General features: G+C 47.5%; 1 protein-coding gene across 1 annotated transcript; it reads left to right on the forward strand.

The window, feature by feature from the left end:
* Nucleotides 1-3,567: 3,567 nt before the first annotated feature.
* On the forward strand, nt 3,568-20,653 carry Cndp2 (carnosine dipeptidase 2). The gene is made up of 12 exons (XM_032885762.1): nt 3,568-3,654; nt 7,369-7,458; nt 8,150-8,293; nt 9,935-10,097; nt 11,415-11,503; nt 13,563-13,763; nt 16,028-16,112; nt 16,917-17,077; nt 17,893-18,072; nt 18,735-18,876; nt 19,115-19,262; nt 20,010-20,653. The coding sequence occupies exons 2-12, from the start codon at nt 7,399-7,401 to the stop codon at nt 20,077-20,079; spliced, it is 1,443 nt and encodes a 480-aa protein (XP_032741653.1). The 5' UTR covers nt 3,568-3,654; nt 7,369-7,398; the 3' UTR covers nt 20,080-20,653.
* The last annotated feature ends 6,602 nt before the right edge of the window (nt 20,654-27,255 follow it).

Below are 27,255 nucleotides of genomic sequence, written 5' to 3' on the forward strand. Positions count from 1 at the left end.
CAATATAATGTTTTTCATGCTAACATGCATACATTTTAAAGACTTGATGCTATTGTACATTTCATAGATAAAGATAATGAATGCATATTTTCTTAGGCCATGTGAAACCAGAAGGTAATTCACTGTGATATTTGCTTTGTTGCTGTGATCTGGCAAGCAATAAATAAATAAATAAATAAATAAATAAATAAATAAATAAATAAATATCTCCCTTGAATACGCAGGCAACCTGTGGCATCCCATAGGTACACAGGCTGGTTCCGATGAGACTATGGAACATTCAGTGAGTTTCTGCAGGTCAGAGGAATAAGAGTGTTTGGGACTGGGACGTTAAGTAGGATGACACCATGGGAATGAACACAAGAGCCAGAAGGATTCCACAAGCCCAGCTCTGGAGTAAACCAGAACTACCCGCGGCAAAGAGGAAGGAGGCGGAGCTCACTGGCATCCATTTCCCTCAATCTGCTTACGCTTTCTCCTTGCTCAGCAATAAGTTCTCTAGCTATGATTCCGAAGAGTATGCTCTTCAAATAGGTTTCTGTACCTCGGAAACTGTTTGCCAGAGAGGTCGGTATAACCATGCCCAGTTATACTGGTTCATCAGAATCCAGTGGGGTTCTGGAGATGACGCTATATCGTTTCGGGAACTGAAAATTGCAGCAACTGAAAGTAGGCTCAAACGGGTCAATAAATAATTCCGTGATGTTTACATTCCCTATGTTCTTCAAAGTACCCTGTCTCTTCTCTTCCATCAACATACCTCTCTCCTTGTTTTCTCTCACACTGTCCCCGTTCTTTCTAAATTCAGAAAGGACAACATACGGATTTAGCTCCTGACATGCAGATGTATTGCTGCGCAACCTGCAATGCACCCTTTATTAAGAAAATGGCCTGCACCGCCATCTGCTGGATACTTAGAGGCATGACACGAGCAGTGCTTGCTGTTTGGGGCGGAGCTCAAATTGGTCCCCACGGACCCTGAGCTTTATGTACAGTTTAAGTTTGCCAGTTTCGGTGTCCGGTTGTTCACATTTCACAGGAGCTGTCTCTGGGAACTAATGGTTTTGGGAGCGTGCAGGAACCATAGCGTGCCCGCTCTGTGTCGGAATGAGGAGTTAGCCCTGCTAAAGCTCTTGTTAACTCCAGGTTTCCTTGTTAAAGTCCTACTTCTTTTCCACTCCAAATCTTTGCCTATTTCAAATGCAGGATTGCAAATCCGGCCCCATCTTACCGGGAGAGGATACTTTAGTGCCTTAGCGAAGGTCAAGAGTGTGATTTACATATTTCGAAGGGAGAGATGTTGGCTCAGTGGTTAAAAGCACTGATTGTTCTTCCAGAGGTCCTGAGTTCAATTCTCCACAACCACAAGGTGGCTCACAACCATCTGTAATGGGATCCAATGATGCCCTCTTCTGGTGCGTCTGGTGTGTTTATATATGTGGTGTGCACTCACATATATAAAAAAAAATTAAATATCAAAGGGTAGAATCTAGTAACTTCTACCTTCTGGAGACCTACTTCCATAAAAAATGCCCAAGGCTGAGGATAAGTTTTGTGTTTTCTTAAGATTTATTTGGGTTCATAAAAATATTTTCAACTTTCGGCAGATGACGATAAAGTCTCATATGTGAGTGTTTATTTCCAACCCGACCCCAAGCCTCTTGCTAGCTTTGGTTTACACCAGCTTCTTTGCCTGTTAGTGTAATCCTACCAAGTGCCCACCAACACATCCAACAGGAATGGGCTACGCACTCAGCCCTATCTATCTCTCTTCAGTACAGCATGTCCGTGCCTTGCAACCCTAGCACCCAGAAAAGCGAGCCTGGAGGGTCTTCAGTTTGAGGCGGCCTGAGCTAAAGGCAAGACTTTGTCTCAGCGTCCACCCTCAAATCACTTCTCTGTGGGTGCCCAGGTCACCATACACTTTTTCATCTCAATAATAATTACATTTATAGATAGCTGTATGTGTGAAAGGCCTTAAATCAACAGATTCGATTAAAAGCACTCTAAGAGTTTACATTTAATGTCTAAAAGTTGTTTGTCGAAATGTGAAAGAGTTGGTGATTGTTAAAGTCATTTCTGCACTGATAATCATAATTCAATCCAGAAGAGAGAGCAGTGTCCTTTAAACATATGAACTCATGAAACCCAGGCTGGTTTTGAATTCCCTCTGTGGCAGGTTTTGTTGTCTCTGCTTCTCAAATCCTGGTATTACAGGCGTGCACACCATGCCCAGTTCAGAAGGGGAAAAAAAGCAGCTAAAATAAATAATAAGTTAAAAAAACAGTTTAGAAAGATGGCTCAGCAGTTAAGACAGCTTCCTTCTCTCCCAGAGGACCCAGTTCCCATATCAGGTGGTCACAACCATCTGTAACTCCAGGGTATGCAACACCTCTGGTTTACGCACACACACACACACACACACACACACACACACATAACTTAAAACATAGTAAAATAAAATTTTAAATTTTAAATCAGGCATGGTGGCATGCACCAGGAATCCCAGCACTTTGGAAAATGGAGGCAGGAGGATCAGAAATGCAAGTCCAGCTACATAGCACCTTTAAGGCCAACCCAGGCAACCTGGGAGATATATATATATCTGAGGGAGTGTTTGCTAGAGTGCTTGAGATGCTGTTTAATCCTTAGTGTTAAGATAATATCATATATATTATTAATCATCGTTATTATTAGCATTAAGTAACAATAATAATTAAAGGAAAATTCGTATTTGCAGTATACGAAACTGCCTTCCTATGAAAGAAAAATCCCAGAGCTTTAAAAATGTAGGCGGCCTGGAGGAATGGTTCAGAGGTTGAGAGCACTTGTTGCTCTTCAGAGGTCCCAGCTTAGACTTCTAACACTAACTACTGACGTGACAGCTCACAGCCACCTATAACTCCAGTTCTGGGAAACCTCACACCCTCACACAATTATTATGTGCACACAAGCAGGGGAGATATATATATCTAATACACATACATATATATATTACACATACATACATGTATATATGTGTATATATATATATGTATATATATATATCAGGCAAAGCACTCATACATATAAAAAATATTCTTTAATTAAAAGGGGACTAGCACGATGCTACAAATTGGTAATCCCAGCACCTGGGAGAGTGAGGCTAGAGGTTCTAGAAACCTCGCTAGAAAGGTGCCAGAGAACTTGCTGTTTTATGCTTTGTAATCATCTTAGAGGAGGGTGTGCAGTCCCGGCTTCTGCAGGAATAGGAGAACGGTGGGAAACACAGATCCCGCTGGAGAGCGACACAGGATCCTTGAGAAACTGAGGGTGAACACCTCAATTTTGGATTTCAGCGCAGCATCGAAGGAGACTTGTAGAAACCCACCTAGAAGAAACAGGCCAGACTCTTTGTACAGTGCGGGTCCTGAAAGGGTGAGCCAACCGAGGAGGGGCGTGGCTAGAGCTAGCAGGGCGGAGTCAGCGCTCTACACTAGACCTTCGGCAAAAGGGCGGGGCTTCTATGGAGCAGGGATAGCCCGAGGAGACCTGGCATTGGCTGTTGGGGAGGGGAGCGTCGTCAGGGCGGGGCAGGCTGGGGCGGGGCTAGCCCCAGACCTCTGGACATTGGCTAGTGAGGCGTGCAGAGACACGTGGTGCGGAACCGGCGCGGTAAGCGGGTGCCCTCAGGGCCTCCCTTCCCGGGAGGGTGCGGGGAGACCCGGGTGGAATAGGTGCAGAGCCCAGCGATGCCTGAGTCTCCCTGGTCTGCTTGGAAGTGCGGGACCCAGGGGCATCCGGGTGGGAGCGGTGGAACCCGGGAGTTCCCCGATCTCTAATGCAGTCAGCCCAGGCCTGAGTCGCCCAAGGCCCCGGTCACGGGCCCGCGATTCCAGCGACCTTAGCCCAGGACCCAGGCCTCTCCGGTCACAGGGGCTGGATAGGATCGACCGATCTCCAGAAGCGCGAGGTCACGCGGCTCACGCCGTTCGCCCTGGGGCGCCGATGGGCTGTCTGTCCCAGCCATCCTGCGTGGCGACTCGGGGCTGGAGGGTTGCAGGGAGCAAAGGCTGGGCAGTCCTCACGTCTACACTTGGAGAATGCTGCCTGGCTTGTCTTGGGTGCAAAGGCTCAGGGCAGGGTCCAGCTGGACCTGCCTCAAGGATGGATCCGCAGGAGAGAGGTCTCCCATTGCCAGCTTGCTGGTGCGATCAGGTCGCTCATTCATTTACTAGTCTCAGTTTACTCATTTGTAAAGTGGAGTAGATGTTTGATATACTCTGCTAACCCATGAAACCCTAGGACCTCCAATCTTCTCCGGAGAGTCTTGTTATCTTGTAAAGACCCAATCGCGGGGACCTTGCTTGTGCTCCTCCAGGAGATAGTGAGGTTGCTGGCATATTGGGCAGGAAGTTTGCTTCTGTTCAACCCACCTTTTTACCTTAATAAATGATTTCAACTGAAGGCCTTCATGTTGAGCGAAGTGAAGCAGGAGACATCGGAAACTAGTGGGAGGGAGAGTGGAACCTTGCCACCTTAATGTGTCTCGAGGGACAGTTTAGAGGGAGGGCTTGTTTTTAATGTGCTGTGGGAACTCTGCAGGGTAGTTGAAACCTCTCTGTTTACTGCCCTCGTTGAAGAGTGTACCTCAGATCACGGCAACTTTGTATAGCAACAAAGTTAGTTTAACTGTGCCAAGGTGATAGGGATTTGTGTGAGGACCCGGAGCCCAAGTCAAAAGCACCCAGTGTAACAGATGGTCCTGCAGGGTAAGGGTTCATCATGGGTGCACAGACGCGGGTGGGGGGGGGGGGGGAGAGGCGCTGGGTAACATCTGAGTCTCCCAGAGGCACTTTCAGGTGAGGCTATGTGAGGAGGTGTCCTGGGTCTAGAAATTTTTCTTCTATTGTGTTAGATTTTTAAAAAGGAGGAGAAGATTGTTAGGGCACTGAGTCTCCAGCAGTTGCGTGTCCCGCCCTAGCAGCAACCCCGCATTTACTATTTGAAGTGCTCTGGGATTTCATATTGCTTGGCTGCAGAATTTCATTGTGCTGGATGACTGCCTCACTTCCTGTTACGGTGAATCAACTCTGTCCTCAGTATAGAAACTGCTCTGGGGTCCTGGAGCAGGAAACGGTGCTCTTTAGCACATGTGACATGCAGGCATTTCTGTAGCCCCCACTTGAGACCGTGCAGCAGTGAAAGCATGTCACTTGGTCGTCACTGACGGATGAACTTTCTCAGCCCAACTGGGCTCCGCCTCACCTATGCTGAGTTATGTCCCAGTCTGGCACTTGAAAGAGAAAACTCGGGGGCTGGAGAGATGGCTCAGCGGTTAAGAGCACCAAGAGCACCTGACTGCTCTTCCAGAGGTCCTGAGTTCAATTCCCAGCAACCACATGGTGGCTCACAACCATCTGTAAAGAGATCCGATGCCCTCTTCTGGTGTATCTGAAGACAGCCACAGTGTACTTATATATAATAAATGAATAAATCTTTCAAAAAAAAAAAAAAGAAAGAAAGAAAAGAGAAAACTCCGGTTGCAAATCCCAGCACCTGAGTCAGTTGTAGTTCACATTGATTCCCATTTTAAAAACAGTTCTGGGGCTGGAGAGATGGCTCAGAGATTAGGAGCATTGTTGTTCTAACAGAGGTCCTGAGTTCGATTCCCAGCCACCACGTGGTGGCTCATAACACTCTATAGCATGATGTGATGCAAGTGTCCATGCAGATAGAGCACTCGTGTAAGGTAAATAAATCTTTACATAAATAAATAAATAATAACAAGAAAAAGCAGTTTCACAAGTTACTTTCTCCTGCCTCTGTAGAGTCTCTCCTGCCTCTGGGGTCTCGGCATGAGAGGTAGATGCTGAAACATGGGCCCAGGAGGCTGGAGTTGTGGCTTAGTCAGTCGTTTATCAAGCATACCCGAATCTTGGGGTTCCATCCCCAGTATCACATAAACTGGGTGCCTGCTCGTAATTCTAGTTAGAAGCAGGAAGATCAGTTCAAGGACAGCCTAGGCTACATTTTGTTTTATTTTTAAAAGGGAAAGAAAAAACTGTCGAGAAAATGCAGGCACTGAGTATATCTATGGGGTGTTCATGCGTGAATGCATCCAATAGTGAGCAACTTGGGGCTCTCGGCTCCTCAGACCTTGGCCGTTTCTCTGTGGTGAAAACATCGCACATCCCCTATAACTTTCTTAAAAAAAAGTACACAGCTTCTCTCCAAAGCCACCCTCTGTGAGATGGGAGCTTTTTTCCCAGAGTGTAGTCTGTTATCCTCAGCTAAATTCATCTTTCTGGATCCTCCAGCAGGGCGTGGGTTTGCAATTGAAGAGGCAGGATATTGGCCGTGTGTATGTGAAGAGGGAGGGCGTGTTTGTTTGTTTGCTCGCTTGTTTTTTTGAGACAGGTTGCCCTTGGCTGTCCTGGAATTCTCCATTTATAGAGCGGGCTGGCCTCATACTTTCAGAGAGCCACTGCCTCTACCTCCCCAGTGCTGGGATCAAAGGCGTGCGCTGCCACGCCCAGCCTGCACACCCCATGCTTTAAGAATATAAAAATTGCATCTGTAGTTCCGTTGGTAGAGTACCTACCTAGCATACAAGAAACCCTAGATTTGATCCGCATAACCACATAAACCTGGCTTGGTGGTTTGGTCCTGTAATTCTAACCTTCAGAAGGTAGAGCAAGAGATTCCGTCTCAAAAAAAAAAAAAAAACTTTTAAAGAGTGACAGCTAAGCACTGTGGTACATACCTTTAATAATCCTGGCACTCAGAAGGCAGATGGATTTCTGTGTGAGACCAGCCCAGTCTACACAGAAAGTTCCAGCACCCGGCTGGAGAGATGGCTCAGCAGTTAAGAGCACTGACTGTTCTTCCAGAGGTCCTGAGTTCAAATCCCAGCAACCACATGGTAGCTCACAACCTTCTGTAATGGGTTCGGATGCCCTCTTCTGGTATGTCTGAAGACAGCTACAGTATACTCATATATGATAAGTAAATAAATCTTAAAAAAAAAAAAAAAAAAAAAGAAAGTTCGAGGGTAGCCAGGGTGAGTTTCTCTCAAAAAATGAAGTGCACAGTAAATCCCCGTGATTGCCAAGTGCCCACTTTTAGTTTTCCTCAGATTGTCTGCCACTGGGGTGCTTCTTTTTGGACACAAACTTAGGGGAGCTTTCCTTTGGAGCAGGAAGGAAAGATCCACCCAAGCCTCTGACTGGTTCCTACCCTCTCAGCCCTGAAGTGCAGTCACTTCCGGGGGAGTCCTGGGAGGAGTGTTGCAATACTACGCCGACTGGGTGGAGCACTTCTCGGTCCTCGCCACTGCCCTTCGGTGTCAGCTGTGAGCAGGTCTGACCCATTGCTCTCTCTGCTCAGAGTTCCCCAGGTCTGAAGTCTGCCTGAAAGATGTCAGCCCTCAAAGCTGTCTTCCAGTACATCGACGAAAACCAGGACCGCTTTGTCAAGGTGGGCATCTGTCTCTTCTGAGTGAGTAGTGAAACCTGCTTTAATCTTGTCGAGTCAGAGAGCTTTTCAAGAAGCTAATATGAGCCGTGACCGGTTTTTGATCGAGTATTTAAATTTCTCGTTTCTTCATCTTCTCGTGATGGTGAACGCTATACTTTTATCATCTGACAGAGTTGAATTGCCTGCTTCTACAAATAAAACCCATCATTTCTCCTAATCTCATCTATGGTCTCTTGTGATCGGAGTTCTTTTTAAAAACTGTTTGAACCCAGCATGTTCTGATTGATTCTATGATGTTGTATTTTAATCTGTTTCATGGTTTTTATCTGATAGAATCACAACTTTAACTCTAAAACTTACGCCTTAGAAACTGTGGTAGAAAATGTGGCTTTGGCCAGAGAGACTTTGTGAACTTGGATTGGGATGTTGCAGTCCGTTTTCTTTCTGTTACCATTTTGTTGACTATAGATATAAACTTACTGTATGGTTATGCTCTGTGGTTAAAAGTACACATTTCTGCTTGGTTTCGGGGGTACGACAGCACAGTTTTGTCGTTGTTTAACCCAAATACGGAGCAGGCAAGCCGGGTCTGCTCTGCCCGTAAAGCGGAGTGGCTATAGATACAGCCCATCCCTGCCTGCCCTTAAAAAACAGCATCCTGGAGCCCTTTCCACTTGCTCTCTACAAACAGAAACTTGCAGAATGGGTGGCCATCCAGAGCGTGTCCGCGTGGCCGGAGAAGAGAGGAGAGATCAGAAGGATGATGGAAGTGGCAGCCGCAGATGTCCAGAGGCTGGGGGGCTCTGTGGAGCTGGTGGATATCGGGAAGCAGAAGGTATGGACCAGGGGACTGTAGCAAACAGTTCTTCCTGTAGGGTGAAGGCTTTATCTCCCTTGGATGACCTTTGGCTGAAGATGCTCAACTCTTCTTCTAAGCGAGCTCGTGCTGGCCCTTGTGTACATCCCAGCAACCACCTCGCTTTGGGTGAGTTAAAGGTTTTCTGATTATTCAGCATGTTTAATTCTGGGAAGGAGAACGGAAGCCCAGCAGCTCAAGAGTAAGTTAAAATGACTGTCATTCTTGAGGGCTGAGATAATTTCCCAGAAATGAAAGTTTTCACATGTGGAAGTTACACGTTATCTGAGTCTCTTTATAAAGATTGCTTCCTGAGCCAGGTCCCTTGGGTGTACAGAATTCCTTTCAGTTTAGTGTTTTTAATGGGACTCCTGAGTATGGGGACGAGTGGGCCTTTGGTTCTTGTGCCTTCTCTTGGGCTCTTTTCCTTGTCAGTTTGCCTGGTCCTTCAGTGTGATGGGTTCTGTTTATCTTATTACATTTTATTTTATTATGTTTGTTGTTCTCTTAAAATCCTGCTCTTTTCTAAAGAGAAACAGAAAGGGGAAGGACCTGGATGGCAGGGGAGGAGAAAAGGAATTGGAAAGAGTAGAGAGAGGGGAAACTAATCAGGATGTATTGTATGAGGGGAAAAAATATTTTCAATAATTGGAAAAACACACTTAAAAGCATAAATATGCATGTTCCCATGCTCACCTTGCCCCTGCAAACTCCTTGTGGCAGTTTGCTGTCACCACAAGGCTTTTCTGATAAACTATAGGAGCCAGCATAGGCACAGAGGCTGAGGGGCAGGGGTACAGCTGGCTTGGGCCACCGTTAGGGTCACAAGTGGTAACCATTGACCTGTAAAGGAAAGAGAAGACCCAAGACTGATTTGTCTTTGTGTCCCCGAATCCTCCTCTAGACTCAGAGGATTCGGCAATGTGTCTTGGAGAGCTGGCAAGGCCTTTGGGGAGAAGCCCAGGGTTGCCCAACGCCACCATTCATTTACCAGATTCTGGGGATTCTCTTTTTAAGTGTGTGTGTGTGTGTGTGTGTGTGTGTTAGCAACATGTCTGCTGGTCCCCAAAGTGGCCACATTCTCTGGTGTTGAAGTGGTTGTGATGCCTGACGAGGGTTCTGGGACCCGAACTCCAGTTCTCTGGAAGAGCAGAAGGCACTCTTAACTGCTGAGCCATCTCCCAGCCCTGAATCCCATCAATGTCCTGGCCGACGGTCCATTCTGTTCCTCTTAGATGTCTACATGCAGAATTTCGGAAACGTAGCATTCAGCTGCAGGTCGTAGTTGTTTTAGCCATTACTTCAAAAACGAGTTAAGTCGTACCTCAGATCCAGGCCACATGGTGTCTCGTCACGTACATTGATCTTTTTTTTTTTTTAAAAGCAACCTTGAGCAGTTTATTGAACTAGTTGTAGACACAGTTTAGTTAATGCTGACTGGATTTCAGGAGAGTGACTTCTTGCTAAGGGCTGTGAAAAGATACCATCTTAAACCCTACAGCGCACAACGCCGGCTGTTGGATGACAACAGACAAGACCAACCCAGCTAGGTTTACTGACTGCTGCGAGGCCCTTACAGTTTATTAACCAGGTTGCCCTCCATTGCTCCCTCCCTCTCAGCTCCCGGACGGCTCGGAGATACCCCTTCCTCCCATTCTGCTCGGCAAACTGGGCAGTGATCCCCAGAAGAAAACGGTGTGCGTGTACGGGCACCTGGATGTGCAGCCTGCAGCCCTGGAGGACGGATGGGACAGCGAGCCCTTCACCTTGGTGGAGCGGGAAGGTGAGGGCGCCAGGGCTTGCCCACCGGAGGGCTCACTTCCCACATCAGAGGAAGCTTTTTTTTTTTTGGGAAGATGTTACATTTGGAGAATCACTAATATACTCCTGGGTCTTCCTCTTTCTAGTACACTTCTGTTTAATAAGAACAAAGTCTAGGAATCGGGTTCTGGAAGTTTCTCTTGTGTGCCTCAGTCATTGAAAGCTTAGTTTTCTTTTCTCATAACTAGGCCTTGGTGGGGGCTTGCCAGCTTCCCTGCAGCCCTAACTCCCTGTCGGGGTCATTCATTGTGACTTGAGGCTGCGTAGCTCCTGAAGGCCAGCTGTCCCTCACTCCCTGCTGTGCTCGTTCAACGTCCAGCCTCTGTCAGCACTGTTTCCGCCAGGTCAGCCCTTGAGATACACCTTATAGCTTTGAGCCTTGCCCCTCAGGACTGAGCTCCTGCCCCCTGACTGGGTGTGGAGTCTGTCTTTACACGTGTCCTGACTCTGTATGGACTGTTACGTGGCCGCGAAGTATGCAAAGTTGTTTTTATTTATCACATTATTTCTGAGACCTCATCCCATACACTGGCCCTCCTCACAGAACTGGGTATGTCCCGTTGCTGTTGGTTCCACGGGCACTGGATTCCTCTGAGTCTCAGATCCTCATCCGCACGATAGTTTACGGCTTCGTGATTCAAGCTGTCTGGACTGGGCCCTCTCACGTATCCTTGAGTGACGCCATCTGCCCACCTACACCAGAAACAGGGTTATCCGGTTCCTGCCGCAGGCCATCCCTACTTTCTTCCCAGCCTCTGCTGCATCCATGCCGACCACACCCATTCTGATCCCAGATGAGTCGCCCATGCTTCTCTGGGCCTAATGCCATCCTCCCAGCAGATCCAAATTAGTTATCAAAACTGGGATGGGAGTGTAGCTGGCGCTGCTTCTGTAGTGATGGCATGTGCTTCCACAGGCTTGCTCATAGCCGGGGAGGGAGCACGGGCCTTAAAGGTGTAGCTACCTGTAGGGCCGTCCTATGAAATGTACGTCCTGAAATTGCACGGCGAATCTCACCCCTGACACTCTGTGAATCCTGGTCCTAGACCTTGCTGTGAAAGGGAAGGATGACAGGGAACAACCCACATGACTGCTTCTTTTGGATATCAAGAAATTCTCTCAAGTTTTAGCATAGGTTAAATGGAGATCTGAGCTTTTAAAGCCCCATCGCTCAGAACAGCTGAGTGTGCTGTGCCTAGCCATTTGTTATCAGATGACCACCAGAGAAAAGGTCCTTCGAATGGTTGTCTCTAACTGCATCTGCTGATTGCTATTCCAGGCAAATTGTACGGGAGAGGCTCCACGGATGATAAGGGGCCGGTGGCCGGATGGATGAACGCCCTGGAAGCCTATCAGAAGACTGGCCAGGTACTTCCCCGCAGCAGATTCTGTCCACCCTTAAGGTTTTAAGGTCATGTGAGATTACCAGAGAGGAGAGAGCAAGCCCCACCTCAGTCAGCACACGGGACACAGATGGAAGATTACAACTGTTCCCACCTCCAGAAATCATTAAACAGTTAATTATCTTACAGAGCTCAAAGGTCAAGCTATCGACAGTCAGCTGACACTTAAAATGTGCGTCTTGGTCTTTCTCCTCTCTTTCTGTGCTGAGATCAAACTCAGGTCCTCATGCATGCTGGGAAACGGCTCTGCCACTGAGTTCTATTTCTATCCCCAAATGTGAATTTTACTGTATTTTATTGTAGATGTTTTAGGGGTCTTTTATTGTTTTATTTTGTTGGTATTTTTATTACTGTCTGTTTGTTGGCTGTTTGATTTTGAGATAGTGTCTCACTCTGAATTCCTGGCTGGCCAGTAACTCACAGAGATCCACCTGCCTCATATCTCCCCAGTGCTGAGATAATAGGTGTGTACCACCACACCCAGCTCCCTAATAGGTGTGTGTGTGTTTGATGCAGTTGTGTTATATAACACAGGCTGGCCTTGAACTCGTGACCACCCTCCCGATCAAACTTCAAGGGCTGGGATTACAGAGCTGTGCTACACCCCTGACTAATACAGATTTTCAACCTTTGATTGTACCTATGAGTTATGCCAGGAAGCTACAGACGTTGTGATATTAGGCAAATTCTTTTCTGCATGTGACTTATATTCTCCTAAAAAAATATATTAGATTATTTTGAGTTTATTCCTCGAAGTTCAAAATTGGTTAAATATAGAAGCAAAGCATTTCTAGAAACCTAGTACTGCTCCCTAACTAGGATTTTTATTATCTTTAACCTGATTGTGGTCACGCTGTCTGGGCAGTTTTTGCAGACGGATTTTACTTCACAGAATGATAAAATAAAAATAATCATTTTTTGTCAAAGTCTGGATCATTAGATCTGGAAAGGGGCTTAGGCTTTCTTTGTCCGGGAGACCATTTGCACAGGAGAGAAAAGGTTTTAAAACAAAAACAAAACAGAAAACACTTGGCCTGTCTGGCAGTCTGACCCTAGAGCTGGGCACAGAAACCAGGCAGCCTCACCCCTGCAGGGCTCCACAGCATTGGGAGGCCATGGAGGGAAGGGCGCACTGGGCAGAGCCCTGAGCAGTTTCATTTGTAGTTGCTCTGTATATGGAGGTCTCAGGAAATTTCACATGGGACAGAAGAAGAGACCAGAAGGACGGTGTTCACTGAACATTGCTCTCAGGGCAGCTGTGAGCTGTGGGCTGCTAGGCACCAGTGTCTTTGGACCCCATGCGTCTCTCCTGTGTGTGGCCGCTAGCTGGTTGTATCCAGCCCCTTTTCTCATCTGTGGGAAGGCTACCTGCTCCGTAACTGCGTACAGAGCTAGGAGAACTCTTGGAACATTTTCCAGAGAACTCAACCCAGCACTGCGATGAGATTCCCTTCAAGCACCTCAAGACAGCTTGACTTCTGTGAACAGGGGGATGCTGGCAGTGTGGACGCCTTCCTAGTATACGGAAGGTCTCAGTTAGCCTAGCTATGGTGAAATCTCAGTGGTTAGTCAGGAAAAGAAAATCTTCCCCGATTCCTCTAATTTTTTTCTGTGAGTGCATGTGTTATGTGCGTGTGCGTGTGTGTGTTTGCAAGTGTTCTGTGTGTGCACATGGGTTTACATAGGAATACGTATGCATGTGGAGGTCTGAGGTTCAGTTACAGACAGCTGTGAGCAGCCTTGGTTGTACAGGCTGTGCAGGGAGTGGAACCCTGGTCCTCTGGGAGAGCAATCCGTGCTCTATTGGTTGCCCTTCTCCCTGTCTCATGGCTTCCCCTACATAAACTGTCTCGCTGTAAGTGACTTGTCTAGACATGGCCTAGGACTTTTCTTTCTAACCCTGAACTCCCAGGGGACAGTGGGAGAAGATCTCATATTTGAAGCTAAAGTTCAAAACAGTCTTCCATGTGTCACTAATGCAAGAAAAGTAAGGAAACCGACTGTCTTACGATGCCCCGTCACAGGAAATCCCTGTCAACCTGCGGTTCTGCCTGGAAGGCATGGAGGAATCTGGTTCTGAAGGCCTGGATGAGTTAATCTTTGCCCAGAAAGACAAGTTCTTCAAAGATGTGGACTATGTGTGCATCTCGGACAATTACTGGCTGGGGAAGAATAAGCCGTGTATCACGTACGGCCTCAGAGGCATTTGTTACTTCTTCATCGAGGTATGAGCTGAGTCCCACAAACTTCACCCTGTCTCTCTAACCCCTAAGCCTCTTTGTTTTTCCATACCCTGACCCGGGCAAATACCAAGAAGCTAATCACACATGAAGGAGGAGCTCAGTTTCCCAGGGACCCTTGTGTCCAGTAATCCATCCTAATACCCCAGGCATGGACGTCTGAGTTCAGAAGTCAAATCTCATGGCAGTTCTAAATTAAGACAGCATTATCTTAATAATATTGATACTTTATCAGAGCAGGTGACAGCGAATGTTAGTTTTCCTGAGATGGACAAATAAGCCTTAAGAACCTTCCTCTAAAAGTTAAAAATGTTCGCATGTCAGCAGCCAAGACCTAATCCTGTAACTGAGTCACCTTGGGAGAATGGAGACCCTTGGCCTGATGAGTGACGTGTTCGGGTGGATCTTTTGCTCGCTGTTGGAGATCTTCTCCCACTGGGATGATGGGCGGGCCTGCTAGGGGTCTTTATCACCTGATAGGACAGGACCATGCCAGTGCTGTATTGTGAGAGAGGAGCATGGCTTTCCGTTATAGATGCTGGTCCAAACGAGCACACACTGGTTACCTGTTTGCTTGGTTATGAGACTAGTCAGTTCTCAAAGGGGTCTGAGCCTGATTCTCAGGTTGGTGGTGTCATGCCCCATGCTTGGTGTTGTGCTCCGAGTAAGCTTGTGCATGGTTTCTGTGAAGTGACAGGTGCCAAGGTCAACCCCCGCCATTGAGAGGAGAGGAGTCAGTGAGGGAGGAGTGAGTCAGGCGAGGTGACCAGGGAATCCCACAGCCCTGACTGACTAGCAGTCAGGTTGCCTCTATGTATACAGGTTTCACACAGCAAAGACAGACTGATGATCATCCAGGAAGTACAGTTTACAACGTTCCGTATCTGCACGTGTATTTGATTTTTCATGGCATGTCCAGGGTTACAAGTTCAGTCACAATTAGAAAGTTACAAATAGAACACGTTTCATTTTTATTATTAGTCCTAAAACTCCCAATTCAAAGAATCTAAAGAATGTCTCTGTCAAGGCAGACACATTTATTATACGACAGCTTGCTTTCAGAAAGGCTGGCAGTATCTGCAGTTTTAAAGCTCTCCAGACAAAAAAGAAAATATCTGAACTGGTGTTTTAATGAATAGCAAACACAAACACCTAACTCTCGTGCTTAAATTCTTTTATCATCTGTGCTATAAAGCAGGAAAACCTGAATTTAGTACTTTTCACCCTATCTTTAAACTACACTTGAGAGAGCTCACACATATTGTAAAAGGAAAGCCTTAATCTTTTACTAATTCTGTAGTCAGAGTTGCCTAAGGGCAGATACCCCAAGAAGATTCCTGGAGTCGAGGTCTCATTTAGAAATTCCTTATCATGATCTCTTGGGCATAAGGAAGATATCTGAATAAGGCCAGATTAAGTTATTTCCCTAAAAGCAGAAGCGATAGTAAGTTTAGGACTCTCCTAAAAAGACTCAGACATAAAATGAATGAGACCAAAACCTAAAAATGAGGGACAGAACAACAGAGATCACAGCATTCGGCTCAGCTTCGATGGAACTGTGTCAAACAGCTATGCTAAATTCATGGCTTTCACCGTTTCCAATGGATATGGATGGCTATACCAGACAGGATTCTGCCCTTTTCTGGTGTCAGAAAGGCTACTTTGCACCATACTTCTGGGGCCAGCATTCCCTGTGCACATGCAGCCAGCATTCCCTGTGACCTGCAGCCAGCATTCCCTGTGACCTGCAGCCAGCATTCCCTGTGACCTGCAGCCAGCATTCCCTGTGCACATGCAGCCAGCACTCCCTGTGCACATGCAGCCAGAATTCCCTGTGACCTGCAGCCAGCATTCCCTGTGCACATGCAGCCAGCATTCCCTGTACACCTGCAGCCAGCATTCCCTGTGCACCTGCAGCCAGCATTCCCTGTGCACCTGCAGCCAGCATTCCCTGTGCACCTGCAGCCAGCATTCCCTGTGCACCTGGAGCCAGCATTCCCTGTGCACCTGGAGCCAGCATTCCCTGTGCACATGCAGCCAACATTCCCTGTGCACATGTGGTATGCACATCAGGAGTTATCCTGGTGTCTGGATGTTCTAATTGAGAAGTGTCCTGCTTTAATGCCTGAGGGAGTAGACTGGAAAACTGTCAGTCTTACAAGTGTCCTTTTGTTCACTGCAATGTCATATAATAATTAAAATAAGCTCCCACTAAGTCACCAAATAAAGTGACCTTTGTTTCCGCCCAGGTGGAATGCAGTGACAAAGACCTCCATTCTGGGGTATATGGTGGCTCAGTGCACGAAGCCATGACGGATCTCATTTCACTGATGGGTGAGCTTGGGGTTGGCGCTCTTTGGGTCAGCACTTTGTAACTTAGGGAAGTGGGCAGTTTTCCTAAACTATCTGCATGTCCCTAGTGTGTCCCAGCATCCTTCATGGGCCCACTCAGCTGTGTTTCTCATTAACTTCCCTTCCTCCAGGCATTGCTTATTTAAAGGGCCCTGTGTTTCATTTCTGCCTCTGCCCACTTCCTGTCCTTCTTGCTTCTATCCCATACCTCATCACCACCATGTGTAGAACTGCCCTCCCACCGGTATCCAGTAGGATGTCCCTGAGGACCCCTCCCCCCACCCCTCCCCTCTTTGCACAATTTCTTTTTTTCTGGTCATGGTGTTTTACATCTCTCAGAGGACATCTCCTTTGATCTGTTTCAGTGGGCCATAACTCGGTCCCCCTGCTGGTCAGATCCTCTCTCTCACCCCCATCCCCGGATTAGGACTCCCACAGACAAATGACACTGCATGTGTAGTCAGACTCTGTCCCACTCACAGGTTTCCTGTCACCACAAAGAAATGCTGGCTGGCTACTGTGGGTTTTCAGGTTCATGCCTCAGGCACAGCCGAGCCTCTTAAGCACTCCACATGCCCCTCGGTCTCTCTGAAAACGAGTGAGCAGTTGTCCTGCTCACCCCCTTGGGCCACCTAACTGACTCACTAGAATGCCCCGACCTCCTGCTAGTCACGTGGCCAGGGTATGTGCCCTGTTGCTGGAGTTCCTAGAGTCAGGACAACCCAGAACACTGCTTACTTATGTGCTGCCGCAGTCAAGCATTCCGCCCTCTGCCACACCCCTCAGGCTGCCTGATAGACAAGAAGGGGAAAATCCTCATCCCCGGCATCAACGATGCCGTGGCTCCTGTGACGGATGAGGAGCATGAGCTCTATGACCACATTGACTTCGATATGGAAGAGTTCGCCAAGGACGTGGGAGCCGGGACCCTTCTGCACAGCTGCAAGGTGCTGCACCCCACCCACCCCTTACTCTGTGCAGGCCACTGGGGCTCCAGCGACAGGCAGTGTCTGAAAGACAGCCGGCGTCAGAGGTTCATCCTAGGGAGCCTTAGCTCAAGAGTCATCAAAAGCAGGGTGTGCCCAGGTTGAAAGCAGTTAGGGTCTTCAGATATCAGGATCAGCTTCTGACCAGCTGAGGGCGGGGGGAGACGAGCAGAGGGAGCAGCCCCCTCTCCTGCCACAGGTGGTATTTGTTTGTCTGGGTTCACAGGTCACAAGTTCTCACGAGGCCCGGAGATGAACCTGAACGCAGAAGCCATTTGTCGTTACTTAACCATTAGGAGAAAAACTTTATCTTGGTCTAGTTCCAGCCTGGGGAGGGTGGATTCCAATTCATCATCTCTTTGTAGCCAACGTTAACAGAATCCTGCTCCACCCTCTTGCAGGACAGGAGATGAGAGAAACAGACCAGGCTGGGCTCTTGAATTTCTCAGAGTCAAGGGGAATAAATAAACAGTTGCCCTATTGCCTGGGCCAAGGCTGAAAGGCCTGGCTAAGGGGAGAAGTCAGACCTGCTTAGACAGAGAGCTGCTGCTCAGCCTGACAAGTGTGAACCGAGGAAGAGAGACAGACACCTTAGCTAGCTGAGGGCTGGAGGCTCACAGCATTCCACCCGCACATCATTCACCACCACCTCTTGAGGCTGTTAAGTCTGCACAGCTCTCTGGGGCATGTGACCGTAGTTCCAAAGCACCGGGCGGGTCCTCGTCATCCTTCATCCGTCCTGTGTAGCCATCTTGTCTCCTCCTGGGTTTCTGCAGAAAGACATCCTGATGCATAGGTGGCGATACCCATCCCTCTCCCTCCATGGAATCGAAGGGGCCTTCTCCGGTTCAGGGGCCAAGACTGTGATCCCCAGGAAAGTGGTCGGCAAGTTCTCCATCAGGCTCGTGCCCGACATGATACCGGAAGTTGTTAGCCATGGGGATGCAGGGCGGAGTGCGGGCAGGGGTCGGAGTGACGCAGCTGAGCCCGACACTGAACTTAAACAGTAAGGACATTCACCCAGGCAGAGCCTCCTGATTCTTTCCTCGACAATGGCTGTAAGAAGCGTTAAGCCCGCCAGAGGCAGGCCATAGGAGGGGATGACTAATGGGGGAAAGCCGACCTGACCTCACCCCAAAGATGTAAAACAAATGCCCGTGTGTGGCCACCTGCTAGCTGAAAATCCCAGCGAGCGGCCTCAGGGGCTTCTGGGACGAGTACCCTGATGCCTCCTCTCCGGAGAAAAGTGGTTTTTGTCTCGAGGTTGTCCACATTCAGGCTGGGTCTTCACTGTCAAACTTACCTAGAAGTTAGACACCCAGAAGTGTGTTTCCTAGGTGATCCTTCCTATCGGGGAAAGTTCACCGTCCCAAGTGTCGACCAAGGCATTTTAGGATACAAATATCCTGTCTGTTGAGTAAGTCGGGTCAGATGGCATGGTTTTTCACTCAGCCTTTAAACGTTGTCATAGTTTGGCATGTCTGCGTCGAGGATGTATAGACTCTTAGATGCCGGGTAGGCCCATTATACCCAACTCACTGGGCCTCTAGACGCCCCATAGACTACCCCCATTGAGTCAAACGCAAGGTCCAAACCACCACGTGTCTCTTCTGTTTAGGTTTCAAGCTACTTGTCCAAAAAGTTTGCCGAACTGCAGAGCCCCAACAAGTTCAAGGTGTACATGGGCCACGGCGGGAAGCCCTGGGTGTCTGACTTCAACCATCCTCACTACCAGGCGGGGAGAAGAGCCCTGAAAACAGGTTGGCTGCCCTTTGGAGATGGATGCCAAGGTCCTGGGAATGTCTGAGGACTCTGTGTAGCATGTTGCACACGTGATGGTGTCTGCAGTGCTCAGGGCAGGGCTGAAGTATGGGGTGAGATCAGGGCCTAGGTCTGTAGGAGTATATTCCCGAGCCCAGGGTCTGGACAAAGTGTTGCTAAGTGGTGACTTTCTGACATCCAGGCCCCAAAACACATCATTTCTCTCCGTTTCCCCAGTGTTTGGTGTTGAGCCTGACTTGACCAGAGAAGGTGGCAGTATTCCTGTGACCTTGACCTTTCAGGAGGCCACAGGCAAAAATGTCATGCTGTTGCCGGTGGGGTCAGCAGATGACGGTGCCCACTCGCAGAATGAAAAGCTCAACAGGTGAGACGGGGTCCCAAGGTTGGGTTGCATGTGGCACGAGGTGGTTCTGGGATCACTCCTCTTTCGTCCCATGGGGGTTTGCTAGTGAGAACCGGTGAGAGGCAGGCATCAGGCCTTGGTAGGAACAGTTAGGAAACGGGGTTCTTCTAGTATTCTTTGTTCACCACACTCTTCCTGTAGCATCCACAAAAGCTACGGCTCCTGTTTTAAATGTTACACTATCATCACTAACTGCTCAAGCCCCCTCTGCCTCTGACAGATACTCTGGGGTTCCTCTAGCTTGCAGGATGGAGAGAGCCTCTCTGATCTACTGTTGGGGGGACTGCAGACTGCAGGAAGTGCAGGAAGGTACAGCCCTGTAGCTGCTGAGGAAAACAGGAAGCAGAGGCCCAGTATGAGGAATCACAGAGACAGAAACCTGATTACTAGGCACTGGGTCAAAGAGCTAATCCTCAGAAATAATGGTCATTCACTCCCAGGAAACTGGGTGAGACCAAGCCCTAGACCTGGGCCTGGACAGGTTATTGTAGTGAGGGATGGTGAAAGGAGGTGTCACACTGAACCTCTACGTGAGAACCACCAGGCTGAATTATCAGGCCAGGCCAGACTGCACGCCGGAACAGGGGTGCTCCCTAGAGAGAAATCAGGAGCAATCACCATCCACCTGGATACTGACTTCATGGCCAGCAGCTGAGAGTTGGCTGTCTGTTTACTTGTTTGCTAGTTTGCTTGCTTTCTCTCTCTTAGGCTCAACTACATAGAAGGAACCAAGATGCTGGCCGCATATCTGTATGAGGTGTCTCAGCTGAAGAACTGAGAAGTCTCATTTCCCTCGGAGTGCCGTTCCTGCCCAGAAACAATCTGCCCTCTCTTTCTTCCAGCTTTCTTGGGAAAGTGGAAGTTTCTTTTCCCCATCTCTTTCTCAGGTCACAGGCAGACAGGCAAGAATGGAGACAGTGCCTCCAGCTGTCACTAGGTAGGGTAGGGTCAGCTGTGTCAGGCAGTTACGAGTGTTCAGTCCTGAGGCCTACTGAAGACAACTGACTGGCCATGATTGGGGGTGGCAGGGCGTCTCAGAAGTGGCCAGTGTGACTTCACCTCCAGGAAGTAGCCAGAGTCCAAAAGCTCCAGGTCTGTGGGAGGCATTGACCATCGTGGACTGAGGCTCAGGGAATGTTCAGGAAGGAAATGAGCACCCAGTAGCCCCTTGTGCTGTGACAGCGCCATGGTGACCGTCACTGTGCTCTGTATCCCATCTTAAGACCCTTGCTGACCGTCACTGGTGTCCCCTCCTGTTGCTGCCCCTCAGAATTTGTCCCAACAGCCCCCATGGAAGCACCAGTCCAGCTGCAGCTACGACTAATAAATGTGACAATGAAGCTCTGGAGGAACTGCCGTGGTCGCACTTTCTTGGGGATATACATGCAGTTGTGGAACACACACACACACGCGCACGCACACACACACACACACACACACACACGTATTGGATATAGTGTCACCTGGGTAGTGAAAGGTGACAGCCAGAGCTCATAACACTAGACTTATGTCCACCCTTCCGCCTCCACATCCAATTCTGAAAGCGGCAGCCCCCGGACTTAGGCAGCAAAGATAAGCCTGGAGCATCTTGTGGTGAAGGATAATGGCGGGGACGTAGAAGCCAGCCTCAGAGCACACAACCAAAGGACTAGCTGAAAGGGAACGTTGTGACCGTAGAGGAGCAGGAAGCCGAGGCAGAACTCATTGTCATGAGTTCAATGCCAGCCTGGAATATAATGTGAAACCCTGTCTCAAAATGGTAAACAAAAAAATCGCTTCTGAGTTATACCTGCAGAAGAAATAACCACCTCCCATCTCGACTAATTCAAGTCTCTGTGAGTGCTGATGGTGGGCGGGGGCGGGGGGGATCTTGTAACATTTTTTTTCAAAACCTATTCTTAATGACGGCTCTTAAATGGTTTAGCCTCCCTTTTAGCCTTTTTTTCCCTTTACCAGAGGTAGGGGGAAAAAAAGGAGACGGGGGAAGTGGACCTGTTTAGAAAGGTTCTTTGGAGCAACTCCCATCTGTGTTGGCTGGAAATTGGCAGTTCAGTTCACTCGTTAGCAGTGGCAGCTCTGTCCACCAGCAGCTCTATACAGCAGTCTAGCTCAGGAGAGTCGAGGTACCTAGCAGAGGCCTCAGCCTCGGCTGGAGTCAGCAGGAGGGACCAGGAGGAATGCCAGAAGTTCTCAGCTGTGTCTCTCTCGGAAAAACCAAAGATCAGCAAAGACTTGAGACCAACAAGCAGCTCTATAACAGCCTCTCACTGTCTGTGGAGTCCTATTTATATCCTCCAAACATGTGCCCTCCACGGGTCTTGCCTCAGCTGGTATCACTCTGACTGTCAGTCTGAGTCAGCAGAAGCACAAAAACTACCACCAGTAGTTTTTTTGGCTTTTTTTTCTCTATGGAATCCTGACAAATGCAGCTCAACTATACAATGTAAGGTGGACCCAATATGTGCGTGTCATTAGCAAAGAATCTTTCATTACACGTGTCCTTTCATGTGCTTGGTTTAGCAGAACACCCTTTCACCTGTGTCCACTTCAGCTAAATGTTCCTTCATGTCCTTGCCCCAGCAAAACACCATCCAACCGACTTTCCAAAAAAAAACCCTTAAGTTTCCACTTCAGGTTCTTGTGACAATTTCCCATTTGGTGATGCAGAAGTAAAGCAAAGGAGGAACGCCACCATGTGACCACAGTGATGCAGGTGAGGTCACTGAAATGTGTACTAAAATGCTTAAACTTGGGATGTCTGAAAGCATCTCCCTAGGTTCCTTCATTCCTAGGGGAAAAACCAGAGACTTTACAATGAAGCCCCAAGAGGACCAGGTGATCAAAGTGAGAGAGCATCCTGCACTTAAGCCATCAGCATCCCATATCCTGTAAGTGTCTCCCTCAGGAGAGAGTGTCAGCTCCAAGGATTTAGGCTCAGTGAGAAAATATCAGACTCTCTGAAAATACTCACTCTGAGTTAAATTTGGAACCCCCACACCTTTCATAGTATAGAATAGAGATTTTGGGCATCATGACATCATCTCCAAGGGTCAGGTCCTTGCATTCCCTTTTTCTCCTACCCTGGGCTCACAGCTAGGATATCAAGAGTCTGATGTCGCCCTGTTCCTGTCCCCATCTTTCAGAGATGTATGCTCCAAGAAAACAATCTGCTATCAATCACTTCACATGCTTGTGTTACTCAAATGTTCAACTGTCAGGGTCTGCAGTTGAACTCTGTATCCAGTGAGGAGTTAAAAGCTGTATCCAGCAATAATGAAATGGCTAGCATTTAGCAACAATGTTTCCTGAGGAAATTGTGCAGTGGGTGGAAACAGTTCCACCCTTATGAATATTAGCAGCTGGTGTGCATTGTTTCCCCACAGCAGGAACCTGGACCCTGGGAAGCACACAGCCACTTCTTGTGGTTTAGAAAAGGAGACTCTTTTTTTTAACCACACTGCCGACCTGATGGAATATGGAGGTTCTTCACGACCTAGAGAAAGTCAAGTTGTTTCTGTCCTTGTCACCTTCTGGAATCTGGGTCAAAACAAGTGGTGCCATAAATCCTCAGGGTTCTGATGGTTGTGTACTTGTTAGGATGCAGGACAGACTGGTGCAGCCTCAGTCTCAAAGGCTCTACACCAGGAGTGCTCAGGCTTTAGTCCTTGTGTAGAAGTTGGTGAACCAGGGCTGGTATGGTGGCTGCTGTTTCCGGGGCCTAAGATCCTTCTGCTGTGCAGCTCTTCTGTCAGGTTCATCCCGTGGATGACCTCTTGCTGGATCTGCCTGTGGGCAGGGGTGAGAAGGGAGGGCAGGAAGGCTTCCTTCCTCAGGCACAAGTCAGGACTAGTTTGCATTTAGTTCTCCAGAGAGTAGTCATGTGGCCACCCCTGTGAGAGGTAGAAAATGGGTCTCCATATAGGGCAGGAGAAATAGGTCAGCACTAAGAGCCAGAGGACCAGAGTTCAGTTCCTAGCACCCACATCAGGCAGCTCACAAGTGTCTGTAACCCGGCTCCAGCAGATTTGATTCGCTCTTCTGGCCTCTGCAGACACCCACCTGTGGGGAGCGGATTGTAGCGGCAATCCCAAGATGGCACCCGGGACTGCTGCCGAGTCTAGCAGCACCTGAAAAGTAAGCCACGCCCCATCGTGAGAGCTGCGCAGGCACACCATGACGATAGATCAGGCCATGTGCTGTGGACCTATGAACGGAGGTTACACAGACTGGACGGTTGAGGGTGGTTATAAGGGAATGCGCTGCCGGGCTGGATTGAGACATTGTTGCTGCTTGTAGACAAAAGGGTTCCTGAATAAACTGCTTTGAGAAGAATGTCCTGGTGTCGCTCCTTTCCTGCTGGTCGGGGTTGGAAGCGACACCCACTCACAAATGTGCACATACATGTGCACACAGGCACACAGCCTCACACACATTTACATGATAAAGTAGCTGGGTATTGTGGCATCCCTTTAATCTCCTCACTCAGGAGGCAGAAATAGATGGGCCTTTGCAAGTTTGAAAACAGTCCGGGCTACACAGTGAGAACCTGCCCAGTAATTAATTAAATAAAGTGTCCTATTTAGTTCTATCATCAACTTGATATAAGCTAGAATCATACAGGAAGAAGGAACCCCAATTGAGAAAACGCCCCCACCATATTGGCTGAGGGCAAGCCTGTGGGGCATTTTCTTAATTAATGATTGATGTGGGAGAGCCCAGCACACTGTGGACGGTGCCACCCCTGGGTAGGTGATTGTGGATGATATAAAAAAAAAGGCTGAGCAAGCCAAGAAGCAACACTCCTCCATGATCTTTGCTCGGTTCCTGCTCTGACTTCCCTCACTGATGAATAGGAAGTTTAAGATGAAACAACTCTCCTCCCCAAGTGGCCTTTGGCCAAGTCTTTTATCTCAGCAATAGAAACTCCGACTAAGACAGTGATGTGGAAATCTTTTGGGAATAAGTGTTCTGACCCCAACAAGAGTGGAGAGAGATGTCACTGGTGGACTGCGATGGCTATTCCCAGATGTCAGCCTGACTGCATCCGGAATGAAGTACAATCCAGAAACGGAGGGCACACCTGTGATCCAGACCTTGAGGCATAGTGGCTATGAAAAGCTTAGACCCAGGCAAGATGGCACATGCCTTTAATTCCAGGAGACAGAGGCTTGCAGATCTCTGAATTCAAGGCCAGCCAGGGACGGATCAAGTTCCAAGTAAAGAACAGCTTAGGACCCAGCATGGTGGTGCACACCTTTAATCTGGGCCATACCTCCTGCTGGAGGCCTACATGGGGACCATGGAAGAAGGAAGGCTTCTTCACATGCTTGCACTTACTTGCCAGCACATCTACCAGAGCCAACTTCTTCAGGATTCCACTTGTATAGAACATCAGCTGAACGCCCAGCTCGTGGGCTGATTCTTCAACTTCCCATTTATAGCTGTTCATCGCTTGGTTAGTTGGACTGCAGACTGTAAGTCATTCCAATAAATTCCCTAAGTATACAAAGACATTTATTCCATATGTTCTGTGACTCCAGAGTACCCTGACATGGACCAAAGCCAGGACAGCTTCTGAAAGGGTTCAAACTGGATCCAGTTTACATTCTCATACTCTATAAGGTCACACCGATGGGCCAGCCAGATCTTATAGGTGAGAACGTGGCACTCACCATGTTGGTAAGCATGTTGCACTGTTTCAGGTTTTTTTTCCAGGTTTTTCTGTTCTAGGTAGCAAGTGGAGTCATGGTTGGCAAATAGGCACTAGAAACAGTGCATTAAATAAGTCATTAAATGACTTATTAAATGACACATCAGTATCTAATGATTGGTCTTTTCTACCTTACCCTATTTCACACAGACAGACAGACACACACACACTGAATGAATGAATGAATGAATGAATGAATGAAGCAAAAGCAGGCTCCAGCAACTTCATACCTACAGATACATATATACATGTTTACATACATATATACAGACAGACAGATGGACAGACACATACATGTTCACACATAAAATGGATGGAGCAAAGCTCTTGCAAACAGGCTCATACATACATGTATATACATGTATACACAGATGCACATATGCACATATATACACATACCTGGTGGGTGGAGAGAATAAAGTTCCAACCATGTTCCAAGCATTTCACACACACACACACACACACACACACACACACAAGCTTTATAATATATACACAAATACAGATTTGATGGATGGAACAAAGTTTCAGTTTACTCCCACACAAACTTTATACATATGCATGCATGCATACATACGTACATATAGATTTGATGTGTTGGGGTCCAGGAATCGCCTCACAAACCACACAAACACGGATCTCAGTCAGACAAGGACAGTTTATTGAGCATGTGCACGGGCAGGATTTATCGACCAGGGCCACAGTCCAGATTCTGGAACTGAACTGTGACCTTGGGTTAAGGTCCCACGGGGCTTTTTAAGCTTGAGATCTACAAGCATCTGTGCCAAGTTATTCCACCAATCAGGATTTAGGAATAGGGATTTCCTTAGGAACATGTCTTTGCTATACACTTATCCTGCTCCCATTCAACTGTGGCAGAGGACTTACCTTGTCTAATATCCATGTTTCTAACTTGTCTTCCAGAATGGGACTTGTCTAACTTTCAGGGCTTAACTTGCCAAGCAGGATGTCAGTTACCCACGTGCATGTCTCTTTCTGCCAAGTAGGATGTCGGTTCCCAGGGAGGTCTTGGGAACATAAACTTTATTCAACCCTTACTCAAAACGGAAGTCTTATTCCAAATAGTTTCTTATATCGATCGGTGCAGGCGTCTTTTTTATGTTGGGGTTCATCTAAGAGGCAGTTTATACCATAAAAGCTGTACACAGGTGCAGGAAGTGCAATTTGGTGATGGGTTCGGGTCCAAGCTTATTGTGGGTAACTATATAATAAACTATAGAAGTGGGTAACTTCTATCATGATTGGTTTCCAAGAGCACAAAACATAACAAACAATATGTAATCAACTGGACATTAGAAAGTTACCTAGAAACAGTAGAAACATATGAGAAGGTTCCCTTATATTGGCAGGCTAGCTAGGTAACTTATGCCTAGGCCTTAACAGGTAGGCGGAACAAAATTCCAACAAGTTTATTTTTTCTACCACAGCTTTTGTATCTCAGCAAAATCTTTCAAGCAGTATAAAATTATAAGGTGATTATGTTCTAGTTCTGTTCTAGTGAATGACTATGAAAAAAAAATATGTTCCCCAATACCTTTACAAGAATAACATTACATAGTACATGTAAAGTATTCATAATAATACAGGCGTTCGTAACTAAGCAACTGGTTATAGATTAACAAATATAAGCAGGAAAGATAGCTTTCTCAGCCAGTTTCTCCTACTGACAGGTAACAATTTGTGGTTACAAAGAAAGGATTAATTATAATTTATCTTTAAAAAATAATCTCATAAGACTCTTAAAAGAATCACAAATCTAGACTTTTATATAAAAATCAGTCATACTTATTTTAAATCCTCAGAAATATCTACTCATCAGTAACTTTATTAAACCACATCAAGAAGCTGAGGGCAAAAATGGATATGAGAAATCAATCATCACCAGTCCAGCCTTAATGAGAGTCAGCCAGTGCTGCCACTGTTCTTGTTCCCTGATCTTAAGAAGTCCCTGGCTTAACTATTAAGAATGTGCTTTTTCTAAATCTCAAATTGTTCCCAAGGTTTTCTACATCAGAGCCAATAGCAAAAAACATTGTAACCTAGCTTCACTAACAATTTTGTTTTTCCAAATTCTTTCTAAGGATGGTGATCATTGTTGACAATCTGAGTCTCCAAGTTCTTTCCTAGGGTGGTGACTGCATCTTTAGTCTGCTCCAGCAGCAATGCCTGCAAGAGATCAAGCACCGTTATTGTGAGTGACAGACATATGACCCAGTGAGGGGC

The sequence above is a fragment of the Rattus rattus genome, chromosome 15 (genome assembly GCF_011064425.1).
Source record: "Rattus rattus isolate New Zealand chromosome 15, Rrattus_CSIRO_v1, whole genome shotgun sequence".
NCBI lineage: Eukaryota > Metazoa > Chordata > Mammalia > Rodentia > Muridae > Rattus > Rattus rattus.